The sequence below is a fragment of the Ciconia boyciana genome, chromosome 3 (assembly GCF_034638445.1).
Source record: "Ciconia boyciana chromosome 3, ASM3463844v1, whole genome shotgun sequence".
NCBI lineage: Eukaryota > Metazoa > Chordata > Aves > Ciconiiformes > Ciconiidae > Ciconia > Ciconia boyciana.
The window spans coordinates 22,867,357-22,889,732 of NC_132936.1; the positions used below are offsets into that span (position 1 = coordinate 22,867,357).

A 22,376-nucleotide genomic window follows, 5' to 3' on the forward strand; every position below is an offset into this window, starting at 1 on the left:
TCACCCTGCGTTCGCAGAGCTGATGCTTTTGCCAAAGCACCAAGCTTTTTGTGCTTGTCCTTCTTGAATCTCACTGCTGATCTGAGAGCACTTTGCAGATTTTAGGTCATTGTGAATTCTGCTCCTGTCTTTCAGTGCCTGCAGACCTTCCGAGGTTGATGTTTTATGCATACCCACTCTCATAACATGAATCATTAGTAAAAATATCAGGCAGCCCCCGTTCACAGCAGCGTGCAGCAGCCCATTCTGTACTTTTTTTTCCAGACACTCAAAGAATGCTGTTCGTTCTTTGTAGGTTTTCGGGCAAGACCTATAATCTCATTACTGCGGTTCATTTAAGAGTACTTTCCCCCAGCTTGCGTATGAGAATGCCATTTGTGACCATCTTACTGAAATCATGTGTTATGATGCTTGCTCACTTGCTTGTAATGTTGTCTAAGAAGGAAACTGGGTTGGTTGCACATGATTTATTCTTGGTAAACATGTTAGCTGCTTTTTATCCTCTTATTTTTCTGTGAGTTTGCAGATAGCTCTGATTATTTGTTGAGTACTGTTGAGTGTTTGTTGAGCACTGTTGAGTGGCAAGCTGATCCTAGGCTTTTGCATCTGAAAGATATTTACCCTTTTTTCAGTCTTCTGGGACCTCCCCCATCCTTCATGAACCTCAGCTATAACCACTAATGGCTCTGAGACTCCTTCAGCCACATGTCAAAGTACTCCAAAGTGAATTTCCTCAGGTCCACCTGATAATAGCATAGTTATTAGGTGAATGCTTGCTCTTTGGCTGCAGCACCTCTCGGGTAATGGAAGAAAATGGATTCTGATACTAAAATATTACTTAAAATAACCATATACTGATTATATTAATTAGCTATCATCACAACTATCAGATATCACTGTTTCAGAGTTGGTATGTACAAAGAATCTGAGGCATTGGCATAACTCACTTTCAACATTATCTAATACAGCACAGACATTTTCAGCAAGGTTGATGGTCTGAGTGATTCAGTTGTTTCTGTGTTCTCACCGTGCAAGCATATTGATACTTTTCCTACTCCTTTTATTAGGACCCACTGGCAAAAAAGGCAGGAAAAAAAATTCTGTTGCTCACCTTTAACTTTTCAGAAACACTAACAGGTCGCCAGAGTGACCTGTCAAGCTTTACATCTTGCTCATTTGCATGGAAAGCAAATTGGGGCAGGAAATTGTGTTTAGTGTTGGTATGTGCCTAGCACAGCAGGGACATCCTGAGGACCTCTTCAGAGCATCTGCAACAGGAGTAGTAGATGTTCATTCATCAAGGACTGATATCATCCCTGGCTTTAGGACACTTAACATGCTACTTATGCAGCTGGAGGAAGGGAAGACTGCTGACTCAGTTGCAGATAGATACAGAGTCAGGTGACTTAAGATCTTGGCAGATTTAGATTTTTTTCTCAGGAGGAGGGGATCTTAAGCACACAGGAGGCCATCATTTCTGTTCGAGATTTTTTTTTTAAGCCACAGGACAGGTTTTTTTACTGTTGTATCCTTACCAATGGCAGCAGCTCATATTCTTCCTTGCAAAGACCAAGGCTCTTTGGCACAAGCACCTAATGGTATCAGGCAACTGAGGGGGCTGTGGTCAACCAGGGTAACCCATGCAGCCCAAAGTGCTGCCCAAGTGCAGAGCAGGTCTCTGCCTGGGGGAACCGGCACCCGGAGCACAGGCTGCCTGCATGGGGAGGGTGGCCACTGGCCCACCTCCCGCTGCCATCAGCAGAGCAGAAGCATGAGAAAAAGGTACTATTATTACCTGCCTGTTGCAGGTGAGGAACTGAAACAACTACTGGAGTCCCTAATCAGACCGAAATGTAAAACTTGAGCTGTGTTCTCCATATACCTCTCTTTTTCTCTCTCTCTCTTGGTGAAGTGGATGATTTCAGGTTCTTGGCACCACCTCAGCTCACATAGCACAAAGCACACACAGCACTTTATTTACAGTGCAGCACGGACCTGCAGATAATTCACCCTCAGCAATATTACGCAATTACTTATAGATTCCTGTGTTGAAAAGAAATGAAAATTATTATTTATTGAGAACTTCTCAGCAGTCCCTGGGATTAAAGAATATAATAACCAGTAACATTTTATGCCAAACATTGTGTTAACAGAAAGAATACTATAGTATAGGTATTGACAAAAGAATATTTCATTTAAAGGGCTGTTAGACTACAATGAGTACAGGAAGTCCGGCTTTAAAGGAACGATGAAAATCAAGGTAGAGCACAACTCACTTTTTAATCAAATCTCAGGGATGACAGTGAAGCTCACGAGCAACATGAGATGGCCCAGAGCTGGAGGGAGTTCAGTGCTGACACATGCAAGATCATTTGCTGTGCTGCTTCACACCTCTTTCAACATGCATTGCACGGTGCCAGGGCCCGTGGTACCTCTAACTAACTTTATTTCTGTCTGAAAAGGGCTGCGGATGACACCAAACTGAGTGGTGCAGTCGATGTGCTAGAGGGAAGGGATGCATCCCCAGTATCAGCACAGACTGGGGGATGAATGCATTAGAGCAGCCCTGTGGAGAAGGACTTGGGGATACTGGTGGACAAAAAGCTGGACATGAGCCAACAATGTGTGAAAGCCAAGCGTATCCTGGGCTGCATCAAAAGAAGCATGGCCAGCAGGTCGAGGGAGGTGATTCTGCGCCTCTGCTCTGCTTTCGTGAGACCCCACCTGGAGTACTGTGTCCAGCTCTGGGGCCCCCAGCACAAGACAGACATGGACCTGTTGGAGTGGGTCCAGAGGAGGGCCATGAAGATGATCAGAGGGATGGAGCACCTCTCCTATGACGAACGACTGAAAGAGTTGGGGTCGTTCAGCCTGGAGAAGAGAAGGCTCCAGGGAGACCATATTGCAGCCTTTCAATATATAAAGGGGGCTTATAAGAAAAACAGAGAGAAACTTTTTACCAAGGCCTGTAGTGACAGGACAAGGGGCCACAGTTTTAAACTGAAAGAGGGTAGATTTAGATCTGATATAAGGAAGAAATTTTTTATGATGAGGGTGGTGAGACACTGGAACAGGATGCCTTATCATTGGCAGTGTTCAAGGTCAGGTTGGATGGGGTTTTGAGCAACCTGATCTAGTGGAAGATGTCCCTGTGCATGGCAGGGAGGTTGAACTGGATGATGTCTGAAGGTCCCTTCCCACCCAACCCGTTCTGTGATTCTGTGATGCTGTTCATGACTGGCTTTGTTGCTTGGGAAAACCAAGTGTCAAGAGCCATGGTTTTTGTTTGCTGTAACAGCAAGCTCAGCTTGGCCTTTGGTGGAGGGAGGTTTGACACTTAAGTGGATTGATTTTGGCTTGGATTCATCCTAGCTAGCTATGGGAACCTAAATGAGATGCCTAAGTTAGAAGCACAAACAGAGTAGGCTCCGTCTATAATCAGTGGAAAGAAATAGGTGCCTCTGGAGCATGAACTGGCTCACCCAAGAACTGAGAAGCATTTCTTTCTCTCCAGTGACAGTGGGAAGAACCTGAAGTAATGGCATTCCTAGTTTAAATACCTCAGATATTTTATGTTATGTCAGTCAAATCCTGGTCTTTATATACAAGTTGCTCAGATAGCAAAATAATGATGCGCTAAAAAAGATTCAAGACAGTATTTGAAGCATATTTTAACATAGAGCTGTTTTTGGCTTTTGTTTGCAGATTATATTTCTCACCCAGAAATTATTAATTTTCTGCTGTTCCCTCATAGCTTACATAAAAGACTGGGTACTTGTTAAATTGTATTTGTATGCCAATTGAAATTAATCAGTTAAGTAAGTGGCCTCCATGGGGCTGCTGGAGCACATGGGCACCTCCTGCTTTGGCAACACCTCATGCCCTGGGGCCAGCAGAAGGCTCTGGTGGCCACTGGCCTTCACTCTGGCCCTCAGTCCACCTCTGGCCTCCAGCCTGCAGGCAGCGGCCGTGCCTCTGCTTCTAGGGGAGGCGGGAGGCGAGCCAGCTCTCATGACCTCATTGCTGATGAAGGTCATTTCCCCGGAAGGACCACCAAGAGAGGTGGTACTGGAAGGGACGAGAGTCACTGTTCCCGTGCTGGGGAGATGGAGGGCAGTAGCTGGTAGGGTTGTGAATGTGCTTCATGGTGGATCCTTCAGTGCTGCTGTGGTTTTCTGGGTGCGTGGAAGCCGTTCCTTTTGCAGAGGGCATCCTGCTGCTTTCAGGGAGGATGGTCAGTAGATGTGTGTCAAGCACCCGTCTGGCAGCTCCCATTGTAGTGCAATGACAGCACACACGTAGTGGCAAGGGCTTCAGCTCCCAAGGAAATACAAAATGTCCTTTGTGGGCTTTTACTTCCCATGCAGATGCCCAGACCTGTGCATCTTCATTGCAGCCTTCCTTAACGCTAGTCAGGCCTGCTACCCTGATACACACCACTGCATTCACCTCTCTGGTGCAAGCATGCTCTTACTCAGTGCTGCTTCAAGCTCTCAGGTTTCCAGGTGCCTCCGTACGGGACGTGAGCTGCAGTGGGCTGCCTCTGCTGGCTGGTGCCCAGACCTCGCCTCCCTGCACCCAGAGACAGTGCCCTGCAGCTCAGTGCCTCTCTCTGAAAGCTGCCCAGAGCCTGGCAATCGTGCCTCTGGATTTGCTGATTATCTCAGTGTCTGTCTTCAATGGGAAACTGCTATTATTGGCATAGGACGTTTTTGTAGAGAGAGGGATGATTTGTCTCCGCTACCTTGAGCTTTCTAAAAGTGAGGGGTCCATCCCATAGTCAGTAAGGAGAGAGGCACACATTCAGAGGGGGAGTTGGCCCACCTCTTCTAGACACGTCCTGAAGGGGATGAATTGCTCTCTGGAGCTGCTCATTTTTTGCACTGACTATGGAGAGAACCTATGGAAATAGCTCAGGCTGAATATTTAATGTGCAGTGGATAAGGCTTAGTGAGATAAAGGTGTAGCATCATACTCCAGTGCGGATACCCTTGAGCAAACTCTGGGCTTTTTAATGCGCTGCTCAGTGAGGAACTACTTTTGCTTTAATGCGGGAGAGAAATTATGAGGGGGAATTCAGACTGCGTGATTTAAAAAAAAACAACAACAAAAAAGCCTGTTAGTGACCCAGTATAAACTGGTTGCTTTACATTCATCCTCCTGTCACTTTGGCACAAACTTGTATTGAGACAGTTGCATAGTTAAACCACAGCTAAAACTACCCAGAGCTTGAGTGAATCCCCAGCTTTGCTAAATGGTTGCAGGGGCATTAGCTCATTAAAGCCACCCTGGGCTCAGCATGATCCCGGGCTCACTGCGTGGCCAGGAGTCGAGATTTACAACTCCTCTCACCCGATGGGAGGGATGCTTGTTCTGCTTCTCTTGTTCTTCGTTGAGTGATGCCTCTCCCCCCATTGCACGCTGTTCTGCAAGATGGGGTCAGCTGAGGCCTTGGGGCCTTTCCGCTTGGAAAGGAAGAGGCAGGGAGATGCAGGGACACGTATACAAGAGCAGAGTTGTTACTGAAAAATTTACAATAAGGAGGGAAGTGGAAAAAAACATTGCAGTTATCTTTTCATGGCAAACAACCCCAGTGTTTCTTTAGTTTCTCCTCTTGATACTATGCTACCAAATTAACAGTCAAGTTCAGTTGGGGATTAAACATTACAAATAATCCCTTAGGTGAGCTCTGGGGCTAATGAACGGGATGTAACTGGCAAGTTAGTGAAAAGGGGGCTCTGAGTTACCTGATGAAAGAGCTCTTGCCAGAGCTGTGCTGCAGATGAAAGCTAAGAGCCAGTGGGAGATTGCACGTTACTCAGGGAAGAGCCAGGAATTTGCACAAATCATTGATGCTGCGATGGCATCCCTCCTCACGCCTCGTCGGTATTCACCACCTCCTGCAGCCCGAGGGCCAGAGGCTGCTCTCGCCCCTCTCTCTTACGTGCACAGGCAGACAGACAGACACACAGAGGGTCGGTCACAGCTCCACATGCTTCAGAGGAGCCAGAAAGCAGCTCTGGGAGCAGGAGAGAGCAGTCGGGACAGAGATGTGGAGCCTCACCGAAGGCTCAGCGATACTCTGGTTGCGTTGGCCCAAAGCAGCAGCCGAGGGGCTCTCGTGCCAGCAGAAGGTCATGGTGCAGCAAACATTTCGGTGCTGTTCCTCCACCCTTCCTCTCCTCGCCTACAGTGAGGATCTACCACGGTGCAGCTGAAGAGCACCTGGGGGAGCAGAGCACAGCGCTATGTGCTTTCTTTTCCCTTAGGGCAAAGCTTGCTTTTTAAAAGGAAATATGGCTCAGCTATGAGAGGGAAGGCACGCAATGTTTGAGTTATTCCCAGGCAGTGATGATTCTGTTCAAGCTTTTGTGCATTTTGGCTTTATGTGCCACCATCCCTGTTGGGCTGAGAGTTTCAAGTTCCTGTAATTCATTACTGAAGAACACAGAATGGAAGACAAACCAATTTATTATTTGCCTTTTTTTTAAAGATTAAAAACCTTTATCAGCAGCATGGTCACTCTGCCTTGGTATTTCTTCCTTACTCTGGTTTAAATAACAGCAACAAGATACACCCCTTCCCCCAGTCAGGAAAATTACAGAAAAATAAAAGAAACCCCAAACATTAAGTGCTTTCACATGTAAGGAAACTGTCCACATTCCTTCAGCTCATCTTAAAGCACCTTCAGGCCGCTGCCAGGAGGCATGGTGGAGGTGGCCTCCCCAGGACCCATCTCTGCTGTCTGTAGAGGGAGCTAAGGGCACCGGCAGACTTGGTCAACCTTTCCATCGCTGGTGTCAGCCGAGCTGTCTCACCCGTGGTTTCTGAATGCAAACACACGGAAGCACCCACTGAGAGTTAATTCAAGCCCTCACTCTGCTTGGCGTCAGAGACCTCCTTTGAGCACCCTGCCGCCAATGTCTCCCTTGCAGGACGGACTTCGTTGGTGGGGTGCTGTGCATTACATGAAGTTCCTAAAAGCTTTCGAAAAGGTGTGGATTATTGGTGTTAAAGCACTTGGTGCTCTTAAAAAAGGTCACTTGCAAAAATGCTGCTAAGGAGGTGAAGAGACATCCCTTTCTGGGCCCTTTTGGGCTGTTTTTATGCTTACAAACACACTCACTACAGAGACGGGCACTCTGATTAAAAGTCAGCAGCACACCCTAGCTCATGATTACATGCTTAGTTAAAAACTGAAGCGAACATAGCCCCAGGAACTGTATTAATCTACTGTTTCATTAAACTACCTTTCAGCTACCTTATTAAATTGCGATAGTTGTAGAAGAGTAACAAGAAAGTCATATGAAAGACAAGACTGATTTAGGGGGCTATTTTGTGTTGTCATTGACTACTCATAACTAAGAGGGGAAAAGGCATTTTATCCAAGGCAGGAAAAGATGTGACAAGCATTAATATCTTATTTTTTGTTTTATCACTAATATATTCATGGGAAGTGCCATTGCACTGCAGAGGTAAAACCATTTATCCGTTGAATCCCTGTGGCCACATTCACCTGAAGCCAGGGAGGTGAAGTACCGCTAACACACAGCTCTGCCACTGATAAACCCACTGTACAACTTGCGGTTGAAAAGGCAATGCAGACACAGAACATTTTAAGAAGGAAGCTCCCATGCAGCATCAGTGCCCCAGTTTTATTGGTGGTATTAATTACCATTACAGCAGCACCCGAATCCTCAGCTGAGGCCAGACTTCCATCTGGCACTAGTGAAAATGGTCAGAAATGAAGGGCTTCTCAGGAAGGCACTGGTGGCGTGAGGGTTACACTGCCAGAACAACCCCCAAGCCATGTGGTACCTCCATCGAGGGCCGTGGCGGATACTTTATAAACTAGATAACAGCTCTGCACAACATGAAACCTCAGGGTAGCTGAAGGACAGAAGAGAGCCCGCTCAGGTGATCTGATTCTTCAGCCTGCAGCACATCTGCTGTATAAAAAGACATGCACATAATTTAGGGGTAGAAAAATTAATTTTCTTGTTGTGTTCTGTTCTTAGTTTGATATACAAATTAAAGGCTCAGCGTCACAATGACACTACCACTGCCTAGTAAGTGACGGAGCGTCCACTGATTGGTAACTACTCAAGTTCACCTTCTTGGTCTATGGCACATTTGGAGATGCACAATCTGCAACTCTGTGATCTCCGGCTTTAGAGATAAATAATGCTCTAGAGCCGAAATATTGATGCAGAAACATGATTTCCAGAAGATGCATGAAAAGATGTCAGAGATGTTGCCTTCATTTTATAGTTCCCTTATTAGTAAATGAGTGTTACCTTGAGTAATTGTCCTAGGCTGTCTGTCCTGATGGAAGAAGACAGAAATTCAGCTTTAGACAACTGAGTATATATATCTGAAAGAGTTTTTCATAAAACATTCAAGTGAATTTAATCAACTTTATTTAGCACAAGAGATCAAGCTTGAATGCTCTGATAGTCAGTAGCAGTGCCATTTATCTCAAACAACTCTTGAGTCTACGCTACATCTATTTGAAGAGAATACCAACTATATTTGATTTTCTGATTATTTAATACTTTCATTTCACTTGCCTTTAGGAGGTGGACTCAGGCATACAAACCAAACAGCTACAAAATCTCTTGGGATTCCTTCTCAAAGAATAAAATAATTAACTTGATGTATCAAGACATAATTCTAACTAGAGAAGTTACTGCTGTTAGAAGTGGATTAGTTTAGTTAAAATTGTTTGGCATCAGGAGACATTAACCTCTATTTGCCTGATATTAGAGGTAAAACCAATCCGATAAATTTTATGCAATGGCTTTTAAAGTGTATTTGTAAAGAAGGTCTAATATTTACCAGCTTAAACAGTACTTCTATTTAAATATTTTTACACGCTAGGGAAGGTAAAAAGTAATTCCTGGAGCGTAATTCCTCAAACATAACAATTTATGTGCCAAATGAAATCCATTGCTGGTGTTTCTTAAAAGCTTTGCAAAACTAAGTAAAGCAGCATTAACCTCCCCAAGCTCACCAGGCTCCCGACTTTCATCAGCATTCAATTGTTGAAGAATTGCCAACATTTTTGAAGTAAAAGCCGTATAAACAAAGGTACAAATATGTTTAAAATGTAAATGCTTTTTGAGGGAGATCAAGGAAGAGATTAAATACCTCAGTCTGGCAAAGGATATAAGGATGTTCCTTAAACCCCCCTTTGACTTCAATAGGACATAAACATATGCTTGAAGTTTGGTATGCTCTGAGCTTTGAAGACTAAATTCACAGGCAGGTTTGGGAATTGCAGCATGGAGAGGCATCCTGCCCAGATTTTGGGAGCCCAGCCATATACTGAGCCTGCAGGCTGGAGTTAGATGTCTATAAACGTGGCAAACTTAGGTAGGGTCCAAGCACATGGCACACTGAGTGCAGGGAGCGGGGCAAACTTAGCTAATAGGCAGTTAGGAGGAAAAAGTCTTTAGCTTGTCCTAACTGTGAATTTGGGCCCCTTGCTGTAGTGAATGCCGAGCTGGGACAGGTTCATACGGCCAGCCTCCTCTGGGAGTCCGGACCCCATGGGACCATGCCGGCCCTTCAGAAGAACATGCAGAGGGAAGGTACAGGGCCAGGGCTCCTCTGTGAGAGCTGCTCTGCAGGGGCCTTTCCTTCCTCTGCCGAAGAGTGTTTGCTCTAACAACAGCAGGACAAAAGGGGCTAGGGGATATTAGCTTCCAGACATATTTTGGGCAGCCCCCAGTCCACCTCTGTGCTTCCAGCCACAGGGAGGATGAGAAGATGGGCACGTTGTTGTGCACCCCTGCAAGGTTTTGATGTCTTGGTGCTCAGCACACCCCAGCCTCACCCAGCTCAGGGGAAACCTGAAAGCAGATCTTCCAGGGAGCCGCAGCAGTGCAAGGGATGAGCACGTGGCCGTCTGTCATGCCCAGCATGAGGTGGCAGCAGTACTTCAGAAAACCGAAGTTTTGTATTTAGTTTTTTAGAGGAGCAGATGCCTACATCTTCTGCTGGATGCAGTCCCAACTTTTCACCTAAAGGTGATTTTCAGCCCAGGCCCAAATCATCATCAGCAAGTTTAAACGTATCTGTTTTGTAATTAATTTCAATTACACCTTCCTGGTGCTTCACTGTATGCTCCTGAGGCTCCTAAGGCCCGTACCTTTACTGAGTCTCTCCACGCTCAATTTGCCTGTTACCTGTGTTGTCCTCCTGTCATCTTCAGTAGTACCAGATAAAACTTTCAAAACTATTCAAAGCAATTCTCATGGAAAAAATACACATTCCTTATGAGCATCATTGCCATGATTCAGTAAAATGGGAACATCTCAGTGGTCAAGTTACCATTTATTTTATTCTAGTATATCTTCTTAAAATGACATTGTTATTACACTTAGCTTTTACCTAACAGAAGAGTTTATATTAGCATAGTAATGGCACTGAAAACAGCTAATGATCTTATATTCATGTTGCATGGGGGCAGGAAATCACTTAACAAAAATGCAGCTGCCCAAAAACATATGCATTGATTAAAAAGCCATAAATATGGCATATTGAGGGTGGTGGTGGTGGTGGGCACACTGTATATCTTCCATCAACATGATTAAATGCTTTCCAGAGATCTCATTCTTACTTTTGTCAAAGGGATCAAGCATTTTGTTTCATTTGTTGTAGGTGAAGGCAGGAATATTCCATTACGTGATTTTTTATTTTAAATACAAACAGAAGGCTATACAAGATGGAGGTAATTTGTGACCTGGTACATTGTAAAAAATGACCTTGTAAACACTGATTTTCTCATCTTCTTCAATTTACCAACAGTTGTAGGGGGAGGAGAGACATTTCTCGGAGGGGGTGAGAAAGGGAAACAGGGGCAAGAACAATTTAAAAATAAAAAAAGGTAAAAATTTCAACCTGATTCAATCTGTGGTTTGTAATGTTGCAATGAGCAATCTGAAGACTTCAAAATATTCAGCTGTGTAGGATGCCCCTTAGTGGTTGAATATAAACACTGTTGACAGAAAAAATAATTTTAAACATGGAAAAACCCCCAAAGTAATATTTGTATTTAGTAACTGAGAACAAAGGATTTTAAATGCTAACATGCTAACATATGCACAGAAGAGCCTACAAAGCCATATTTACATAAAACATCAGAAACAGCTGGAAAAATGCAAACCAATAGTAAGAGAACATTCTTGAATAAGCTATTGCATCGAGTGAGAAGAACAAGAAAACAAGGGAAAAGGAGGGGAAAAAAGGTCAATCTCTATTTTTATTTTAATCAGAATGTATATTATGGGATGAGTGGGCTTTGCAGAGGAATACGATCAGATATTGAACTCTGCAACGAAACCCAACCCAATATTTTTACTGATACCTTGTAGAGAGTTTCTGTACAGAATTACGAAGCTACCTGGTCTGGTGCCATGGTTCCTTCCCAACACCATATGGATGGTGTAGCCTGCAGCCATCTCTGCTGTTGCAGAAGGCTACCAGCTTGTGTTACAATACACAAACATTTCTACACAAAAGGCATCAAGAAATTTAAGATTCAATACGAAAGGTTAGAGTGCACAAATTCTGTAACATACACAAATGTACGCACCTAGTTAGATATAACAGTACAAAGAGTCTATGAGAGATTATTTTTATTTGGTCTAACTGTTGTCATGAGGAATATGTTGCTTCTAACTCTTCCTTTTCAAAACCAATCTTCACATAGGAGTCAATTTGCAAAAGCTGCAACAAGGTGACACTAAGGAAGCATGGCACCCCCATTGATCTGTCTACACCTACTGCCATTTTAACTGTATTTTATACCTTTAGATCTCTCTCTACACTGGATAACAAAATAAGTCTATTGTATTTACAGACAGTTCATCTTATTTGGAAATCTGATGCCTCTGCTAGTCATTATTCTTTTTTTCTTTCTTGAAGAAATCTGTAATTCTTCCATCTTTTTAACTTTGCATGTAGAAATCACGGCTGCAGAGTGTGTCATTAGCTCCACACCGGTAACTGAGGCAGAAAAGCCACTCATCAGCACTACTGACATAAGCCTTTACTTCTCGGGTCACATCCCAACGCAGCTTAACGGGTCAAGGGAAGTCTCCTCTTTTGAGTTAGCTGGTGTGTGCTGTAGCTGGATATACTGATCCCAAACATCCCCAGCAGCAACGCCGCCCGTTGCAGCAGTGTGTCTGATGAGTTGATAACAATTTTTCCTGCAGCTTGAGTCTACGGGAGAAACAGGGCAAGTTACACGCTGATTCAGCTGAGTGCAACACAGAGGCGGGTCTTTGGAACCTACAAAGCACTTTTTTCTTCTCCATGTCATTTAATATAGTAGGACTCTGCTTTCTGCTGAAGAGTATTTGGCACAAACTATTGCACATTTTGGAAGGCCACCCTTTTTATCACTTTGTAAAAGAAAGGACACATTTCTGATATTATTTTTCTTTTATTTGTTCCCTTTGGCTACTTGGCTGAGAGGGAGAGCTGAATCAAGCGTGGAGGCTTAGGCATGAAGGAGAAGAGACTTTCTTGTTCTGTGAAGTACAAAGATCTCTTCCTTCCCACAGATTAGCTACTAACACAGTGATGCTCCCTTGAATATTAGTTATTAAGTCAGGACAGCAAGGCTAAAAGGGATCAGTAACATCTTTTATTAGCTCCACAGGTAGGACTAGACCAAGCAGACAAGTTTTAACACAGTCTCTTTGTCAAGTCCAACAAAGACGCAGGAAATGCCAATCACAGTAAAGATAAAAATTAATTATTTACTGATTATCTGAATAACAATCAGAAAAGAAATTAAGTTATTGTTGCTTGCCTAGTACGTATGATACACTGACCAAGAAGCAGAAACATAGTTGCATGGAATCCCTAGAGAGCAAACCACAAATTCCTATACATATTGGTGCTGTGAGTTAAAACATACCATGTATCTTTCTAGTTGCAGCATTTCTTACATGAAATGATGACTAGGCCTCAAATAATGATTTTTTTAATGCTTTCCCTTGCAGTCCATGGACAGAAAGCATGGCACCACTGACAGGAGCAACAGATTCCAAGGAGCCTGATTTTCACTTCCAGATCTAGGTTTTTTATGTGAGCTTAAATAATCAGAGCTGAGTGCTCTGATCTTGATAAATGTGGCTGACAGCGTGGCTACTTCAGCAGCAGAATAAATAAAGTCAAAAGAAATTCCAAATAAAATTACTAATCAAAAGATATGCAGGGAGGCGTGAAAGAAATTCACTGCTCGGACTGAAACACAGTATCCTTAGCTCAGCCTCTCAACCACTCAACTATCACCTCTCAGCTACTATACTCTGTGATTTTGGATGCAGATCACATTGCTTAGAGCTGTTGAGATTTTCCAACAAAAGGATATATACTCTGTAAATATCAAAATATGGAGTACAATAAGGAAGATGCTCTACTTTGGTATATATATTTTTGGGCTGTTTTATTCTCAATTATTTAGCTGATTTAAAACATTTTCTATGCATGCTTTTATTTTTTTCTTCATATAATGATTGCTACTCTGGTCCTCCAATGTTCCAGAGGTCAATACTGATTGAGGTTTCTTTACCATAACCACAGAAGCTGGTCGAAGTGTTTCACTGACAGCTCATCTGAGTTGCTTAGGAACCCAGCATCCTTCTTCCCATTAACATTTTCCTACTGCCCCAAACACACAAAGCCATTGCAAGAGAAAATGATGGAGAAGTAGTTTCTGTTTAAGCCCTGCAGAAACATAAACTACTTCCAAGTATTCTGCATTCGGTATTCCAGCATGATACCAATTATCAAGAACTATCATAATTCATTTACTTTTCAGAAGAGGCTTAATTAAGACTTCTTTCAGTTGTTATGCAAGTTAACCCACCAGAAGCCAGTGTTCCCTTGGGCTGGTCATGCAATAATTTGAAATAAAATCAGTGTGAGAAAGAGAAATACTGGTATTTCAAAGATCTAATTAAAAGCAGAAGAAAAGACAGAATTTTCATACCTGCAACAATCTTATATACCCAGGTGTCATTCTCCGGAGAGGAATAACCATGATTTCTGAGTCTTCGTAGAATTTCAGCCCCTACAATTTTAGAACGCACAAAACATTACTAAATCCCAGGGATTTTTTACAAGCTGACCCCCTAATGAAACAGAAGATTTATTCTAATATGGTTTGCTACAACGCCAAAAGCACTCCGAGAAGCATGCTATTCACACATTTTTTCCTCACCTGATGCTCTTTTCCCTCGAGCCCTTTACATGCTTGAGGTCTGAAGGGTATATAAAGCCCAGCTCAGTTGCATAACCTGTCACACGGGATCTGTCTGCACCGCTTAGGTGTTGGCAGAGCCCCAACTCTCCCGCCTGGGGCCAGGTATGTCTTGCAATATTGGAAAACTCTCTGGGAATGCCTGAAGCTCATTAAGAGAGCAACGCGACAGCTGACCTCCTTAAGAACAGAAGGGCCTAAGCCTGCTTTATAGATAGCACTGGACATAAAAAAAGGAGGTCATTATAGCATTTTGTATCACGGAGTGACAATGCAAATAGGATTGGATGGCTTTTATGTAACTTAGAGCATATATTTATACCCATAGGACGACCTGACTGGGTAGGAAGCTTAATGCAGCCATGACCCGGGTTGAAAAGATGTGCTAGTATAACAGGGTTATTTCGAGGCACATTTAAAAATAAATTCTTTCTTTTCTGATAGCTTTCTCTTTTACTCAGCATTATGCATGTTCTTGCTCCTTTTTCTACTGCTAAAGCTTTACCACTAAAAAATACTTAATCTAATACTTATTATTACTGTTACTACTATTTTCTGTTAACAGTAATTTCTTTTCAGTGTAGTGAGCTTGGATTCAGTTCTGCTCCTGGGGTCATATAGTTCACAATGTGAGAAATGGTGGTAAAATCTAATCTACAAAATTAATTTCTCTTTCTTTTAGGAGTGTCCATGGATAGACTGTGCTGAGAAAGCTCCTTTTTCCCATTATCAATACATGCAACCTTGAATAAGGATAGCAAGGCAGAATTTGGTTCCAGTTGCAGTCATACTTCTAAACATGTAGGGTAAAAATCTTCAGGTGGTGTTAAGGATAGCACCAGTGTGCACAGTGAGCCCACACTGGTTTTCATCACAAGTGCTCCCTAGAACAGTGCTGATTTACACCTCTTTAGCCTCTGCTACAGCAGCCTAAAGCTCTCTGAGAAATATTGCTGCTGTAAAAGAGCAGAAACATGAAATGTTTCTACTTGGAGAAATACTCTACACTAGATATTCTGCAACGATACCACTTACCAAGAATTCTCATAACCCATTTACTTTTCAGTAGGTCCTTAATTAATGTTATATAAAGGAACGATGCCGTTTTCTTCTGAGGCTCTGGCTTACATAGCACGCAGTGGGCAGATCTCATTTTCCTCTCACCACACCATGTTTATACCACATGAACCCCGTCGACACCAGTGGAGCCATGTCTCATTCACAAAAAAGGTAACTTGAGTTGAACCAGTCCTCTAGCATCAATCTAAATACTAAAAGCACGAGACTGGGAACCTACCAATCTGTTGGGTTTTTTTAAATATGCAACTTGCACAGTGAACCCATGCTAAACCTTAAGTGCTGTATACCTTAGCCATAGGAAATACTGTATTGCCAGGACACAATCAACATAAAATTGGGAGCTGACTGAAGTTAATGGAAAGTGTATCAGCAAATACAAATCACTGTACCTGCCCAAATGCATTTGGGATGAAAATCTACGCTATAAAAAGGCAAAGGCTTTTTTCTTGTTCTTGTTTCTCACCGTATGCCCCATGCTAACTTTCCTGCACAAACAGGAGAGTGTCTGGGCTTGCTGCCCAGAGCAGGACAAGGCTAACGCTGCAGTCTGTGTTCTTCTGGAAATACACAGAACGCTGAGTTTTTCCTTTAAATTTCCAGCCTTGCCTGCATTCAAAGAAAAACCTACTTACTGCAGTATCAGAGTTTCAGGAGCTGCAAAAAATGCGTTACTAACAATTTCTGTCATTTTGTGTGTAATTCTTTCCGTTTGGAGAATGGCAGTGAGATTCCTGTGGCATGGTATTCAGAAAGGGGGCTTTCCAACCAAGTTTCTTTGTGTGGAAAATAAAAGGGAAGGGAAAAAGTATGCCTAGAATGCCACAGCTGTCTTTAAAAATTATTTCTTGGCCATGATCAACACAGCTGAATTGTAGAATGTCTTCTGTAATTGCAGGTGTTACCAAAATGTGTATTACCTTCCTGAGAACTCTGAAAGAATAACCCTCCCAGGCTGTTTCAGGAGAACTTTGAACAAACAAGGGCTGCCTCTGTTCCTTTGGAATTTCAAGCCTCTGAGAATCGAGTCCCGACTGCCATGACGCAGAGATGAACGTGGCCCTCCTGGGCAGGGAACCGGCTAACAGCAGGGAAAACACAAGCAGCAAAGGGCTCTCCTGGCCAATACACGGGGATCCCATGTGCAGTGCAGAGTACTTTCCTCATTCATCTGCTGATGCCTTCACTGCTTGATGGAGACACTGTTTTCTAATAGGCATCAAGTAGATAAGAATGCAAATGATATGCTGACATCCTCCTCATCCCAAAATTAAAGGCAAGGGACACTTTGAACCTAGCTGTCAATATTCACCATGTTGTGCTCTATTTCCATTAAGAGGAGAAATCAATAATGAAATAAGACGTTTCTTCGCTGTAATCCAGTGCCTTTGGACCAGAAAGGGCCATTTCCCCAAATACAGCAGGAATCAACCAACAGGAACAACTTCTTTTCACAGCGTTAGAAGCCCCTCCTTGACTGGCACTCCCTGAAAAGCAATTTGTGCTGCCTGTGCTGCCCGTGAGGGCTTCCCTGTCTCTCCGGAGCACGGTGCAGGGACACTCACGTTAGCATTGCCCACCACAGCTCAGTAGCAAGCAGCAGGGCAAGCATGGCAATATGGGGCTCAGGCCTTTGCTCTTCTGGCAGGTTTTGTGGCCCACACCAAGCCTGTGCTGTTGACCACTCCAATACAGATGCCTCAAATATGTAGGCTGAAACTACACTGTAGTCATAGAATCATTTAGGTCAGAAAAGACCTTTAAGGTCATTGAGTCCAACCATTAACCTACCACTGCCAAGTCCACCACTAAACCATGGCCCTAAGCACCACATCTACACGTCTTCTAAATACCTCCATGGATGGTGACTCAACCACTTCCCTGGGCAGCCTGTTCCAATGCTTGAGAACCCTTTCAGTGAAGTAAAATTTCCTAATATCCAATCTAAACCTCCCCTGGTGCAACTTGAGGCCATATCCTCTCATCCTATCACTTGTTACTTGGGAGAAGAGACCGACACCCACCTCGCTACAACCTCCTTTCAGGTAGTTGTAGAGAGCGATAAGGTCTCCCCTCAGCCTCCTTTTCTCCAGGCTCAACAACCCCACTTCCCTCAGCCGCTCCTCATCAGACTTCTGCTCTAGACCCTTCACCAGCTTCGTTGCCCTTCTCTGGACACACTCCAGCACCTCAGTGTCTCTCTTGTAGTGAGGGGCCCAAAGCTGAACACAGTATTCAAGGTGCAGCTTCACCAGTGCCGAGTACAGGGGGACAATCACTTCCCTAGTCCTGCTGGCCACACTGTTCCTGATACAAGCCAGGATGCCATTGGTCTTCTTGGCCACCTGGGCACACTGCTGGCTCATATTCAGCTGGCTGTCAACCAACACGCCCAGGTCCTTCTCTGCTGGGCAGCTTTCCAGCCACTCTTCCCCAAGCCTGTAGCATTGCGTGGGGTTGCTGTGACCCAAGTGCAGGACCCGGCACTTAGCCTTGTTAAATCTCATACAATTGGCCCTAGCCCATCGATCCAGCCTGTCCAGGTCCCTCTGTAGAGCCTTCCTACCCTCAAGAACATCAACACTCCCGCACAACTTGGTGTCACCTGCAAACTTACCATTCACGGACTTGTTGCTTTCTCTACGTGCCCCAGACTTTGTTAGCTTCTCTTTCACAGACAGCTGCTTCTCCCATCATCCTGAATTCACTTTCAGATCCTTAAATATGTTATCTCCTAAAAGCGGGCTCAACTTTACGGTTTTCCTTGTTACCTGTACTCCATACAGTGATTCCTATTTTCCAGCTCACTTTCCAGGCTACTTTCCAGTATATTTACTTCTATCCCGATGAAAGGGCAGCTACGTCAACATTTCCCTCTACACCAATACTTCAGCTTTAGCATCAGAAATGTCTGTTCAGAAAAGGGAGCTGTACTGCTCTCTTCTGCTGGTCACTTCTTGCCATGGCAGACCCTTGCAGCTGCCAGAACAGCGATAGTCTGTGGCACTCGAGAGACTCTGGATGCTCGCCGGCTCTGACTCTCACCCCTACGGCAGTCCATTGCATACATTTAGACATGCTATTTTCCCTCTGCTTTCTTATTTCTCAGACAACCCTATTTCTAAAAATTTTTGTAGCCATCCTGAAGCACAGGGAGGGAGGAGAGAGCTAAGCTGGTTGGGCATGTGAGTTAAACCACAGGCAACGGCAGCTGGGGAGAGCAGTTTCTCTTACACCTGCGTGGAAGCCCAGACTAGGGAGCTGCAGCCAACACGTGGCTGTTACGCAAAGGATGTCCAGACAGGTTCACACGCACAAGGATCCATCAGTGGGGTCTGCAGCTGATGGCATGCACGGAGTCTAACATGGAGAGCTGCTTTTGGTGAAACATGGAAATGAAAGAGGAAGGGGGAACAGAGGGGAGGGGAGAGAGAAAACAGAAAAGGGTAAATGGGAAAAATCCTCAGTGGCCAGTGGGAAGAGAAGTGATGGGGGTCCCCAGGTGAGCAGCCTCCCCAGGGCTCCCCTCTAGTGCAGCAGGGTTGCCCCAGAAAGTCCCTTGCAGAAAGCAGACAAGTCTCACTGGGACCCGCTCAAGCTGCCGTCGGTGGTTCCTGCTCGTGATGCTGTTATCGCTGACTGGTGCGTGCTGGCCGGGGCTGGTGTGTGCTGACCGACTGCTCACTCTGTGCACATGTATTATTTGGGCCCCAAGCAATGGTGGGAGAAGCAAGGGAAAGGCAGGTGATTCTCCTGCTGACGGTTCTCATTGCTTCCTATGAGAACCCGCCACAGCCACATTACCGGCTTTGCTGGGGCAAGGCCGTGAGAACGACAGTGTGGGAGCAAGAACATGAGACCAAGGAGGGGAAAATCCTGCCCCATGGGTGGCTGGGGTGACGGGCACCCCCCACTGCCAGGGGAAGGCAGGCTGCACACCTGCAGACACGAGGCTCTCGGCACCACGAAGGCTAAGGCACCGAAGGCAATGCGGTGGCAAGTGTGCATGCTTACGGGCATCAGTTCCTTGTCACCCGCTATATGCTCAAGCAGTTGGAGCTGATGTCTCCCAACAGTTGTTGCTCCTACCTGATGGATACAGATTGCAGGTAGAACACTGCAGGGCATTGCCTATGCAAGGTTGCATTTCTGAACAATAAATTGGTTTAAAGCAAGACTCTCCACTGGCTTCGAGGGTCATTAAGCTTGATTTACTCTAGGCCTTCCACACTGATACAGGGGCAGCATTTTAAAAGAGGATTTCCCTTAAAGCATACACAAATTTCATTCTATACCTGGACAACAATAGCAAAATGTATTATTTCGAAGTCATAATTTGGAAAATAATTCAGGTATTTAACTAAAGAAGTACTTTCCAAAATTCATCATCCTTAAAGAGGCCAGGATGGAGGAATACGGGCAGGATTCTAAACCTACCCATGGCTTCCACTGCGGCTCTTTGTGTGGGATAGGAGTAAACACAAAGTGCTGTTACTGTAGGCAAATAAATAAACCAAAGCATATAAAGAAAACAAAACAGCAAATCTTCCTCTACACACAACTGTATGACTAATCCTGGGCTTTTTGACTTCAACAGTTATTAGATCTGAGAGTACGTCCTCACAAATCATTCTGCGCATTACTTAAAAATTAAAGCTAAGCTAAAAGGAATTTTGCCTAAACCAAAGGTAACTAAAACACCAGCTCTGTAGGGGTAACAGGATTGGGCACTGTCAGCTCATAGAAGAAAGAGATGGTCCTGCCCCAAAGAGCCTACAATCCGTGGGGAGGCAGATGGATGCCAACAGATGGAGGAGCACAGGGAAACAAAGAGAATATATTGCTTGGCATGCGAGGCAATGTTCTCAGCTCACTCACAGTCAGATTGTTTCCAAATTTTTGTAGGCGTTGCAGCAAAGCACAGTGTTAAGGAGGGATGTGAAGGTGGTTAATGAATTTTAAGATGATAAGGCAGGCAAGGAACAGGAACAATGTTAGTCATATTGTTGCATTACACAGTAATATCTTTGCAGAGTGCAAAATTAGGGAGATGTATTGGAAAATGTTGATGACAGAAGTAGGAAATACTGTCAATAAAAGAAGACTGGAATACTGTGTAGATGAGCTGAGACATACGCAATTGCAGATAGTTCAGTCCTCAAAGTCATCTAAGGTTACAGATAGAGAGCAGCAAGAGATTGTGTTGCTGAGGCTTATGGAGTTACCACTGAAGTAGCTTAAACTACTCATTTATTTCCTGCTGAGAATTGACTCGTTCACTTTCCACAGCTCCACTGCTGAGCGGTTACTCCTGTATTTGCAGCCTGCCTACCCATAGTGCTTTGATGCCATTGAGGGACAAAATAATAGAAACAGACAAAAGTTTAAGAGCAAAAGACTTAATAGCAGAAAATCAAGTTGATTTCTGCTACAGAGAAAGGAGAGCTTCTGCCATGAAATAAAAATTTATGTAGAAATTGCTGCAGTTTGTATGTGTTAGAAACTACGGGGGAAAAAACAATCCTGGGATGTTTTTTTGAAGTATTTCCAAAGCAAGGACAGATAAGTGCTACTGTCACTGGCAGCAGCAGGATAGGCATAGCGCAAAGGCACTAGCACAGCACATCTGGAACCAGTTCTGGTCAAGCAGGGCTGGATCCCTCTCTCCTAACTCCAGACGTGGCTAGTGCAGATGCCTGCCTCAGAACGTGTTGCTCTAAACTCCCATTGTAATTTACCTATTTTAGATGTTTATGTTAAGATCAGCGAAAGAAGTGACACTTGCTAGTACAGTGAGTTAATACGGCTAGCGCAGACACAGACATCAATAGTGTAAATACAGCCAGTCACATGAACTGCACCCCACTGATTAGAGCAGGAGAATTCACAGTGAAGCTGGTATGAATGGCTACTAAGATGACCAAAGAAAAGGAAAAGTATGTATTACAAGAAGAAGCTATAAAAAAATGTTTAACCTCACAAAAGGAGGATCAATAAACCCTTCCTCTCCTCTTTGATACTGATGAGCAGTGACGATGTCCTTGAACACTGATTTTTGCCTCATTCCCCAGGTACTGGATGCGGTCAATAGCCTAGCTTCATTTCCCCTTGCTCAGGGGAGGTCTTCATAGAGGGAAAGCAACACTGGTAAAATTGAGTGGCCCAGTACACATGGAAAAGCCAACATATGAGAAAGACTGCATTTCAGGATCTGTATAAACAGGTACTATCTGACCTGATGTGCAAATACAGCATCTTTGGGGGGACCATCTCCAATGTCCCAATAGACAGTCATTGTCCTACAGAACATTGCCAGTCCTGACTGCTACTGATCTGTGAGTGATCAGTTGGGTGAATAAATTGTCAGTTTTTCTGTAGCTACATTGTGTACTAGTACAGATGTATTTATTCATTTTACAACTGAAAACCAAGAAGACCCCACCAAAATAAAAAAAAAAAAACCCTCATACCAAGAATACAAACAGTAGGCAGTAATAGAGAGACTTGGAGTTAGGCCTTAAGACCGTAATGGAAGCTAGCACCTTTCAAAAAGGTGCTGCTACACTCACGCCAACCACTGACAACTCTGATGTTTGGGTCCACCTTAATGATTTGTACAACTCTTCAGAATCTGTAGGCTGGACTGCAACAGAAAACTGGTCTAGCAGATATGGGCAGGGAGAAGCTTGTCTGCCTCTGCTGTGCAAGTGACATTGCATCGCAAGCACTTCCCTGTTGTGTCTGTTGTTAATATGCACTCCTGGAAAGTGTGTTGAGTGTTTAAAACACATAGCAGAATAATGGCTGTCTTTTTTGAGGAACAGCTTTATGCCTTGCTGCTTCTGAGGCAGTTTCAGAAATCAACCAGCACAACACACTACCAGACAAGCTGGAACACTATGGGCCATCCTCATTGGCCTGAGAATTATCTGGGTGCATACTGGTGGAAAGATTTATCTATAGCCATTACTCTGGGAAGGTTCACATCTGGCAGGCAGTGGACAGACTTCCAGTAGAG

General features: G+C 44.1%; 1 protein-coding gene across 11 annotated transcripts in view; it reads right to left on the minus strand.

Annotated features, from left to right (window-relative positions):
* Positions 1-7,509: 7,509 nt before the first annotated feature.
* The window catches only part of ERICH1 (glutamate rich 1), a 113,824-nt gene continuing 98,957 nt past the window's right edge, over positions 7,510-22,376 (minus strand). For 4 of the 11 annotated variants that reach the window (XM_072855131.1, XM_072855129.1, XM_072855138.1 and 1 more), the window contains 2 exons: positions 14,012-14,092; positions 10,327-12,231 (listed from right to left, as the gene is read on the minus strand). In XM_072855131.1, the coding sequence (XP_072711232.1) occupies positions 12,068-12,231; positions 14,012-14,092 (245 nt within the window). In that variant the 3' untranslated portion in view covers positions 10,327-12,067. Of the gene's footprint in view, positions 7,950-8,297; positions 8,326-10,326; positions 12,232-14,011; positions 14,093-22,376 lie in introns of those variants that run through there. The other 7 variants (XR_012041342.1, XR_012041341.1, XM_072855132.1 and 4 more) reach the window with 7 other exon arrangements.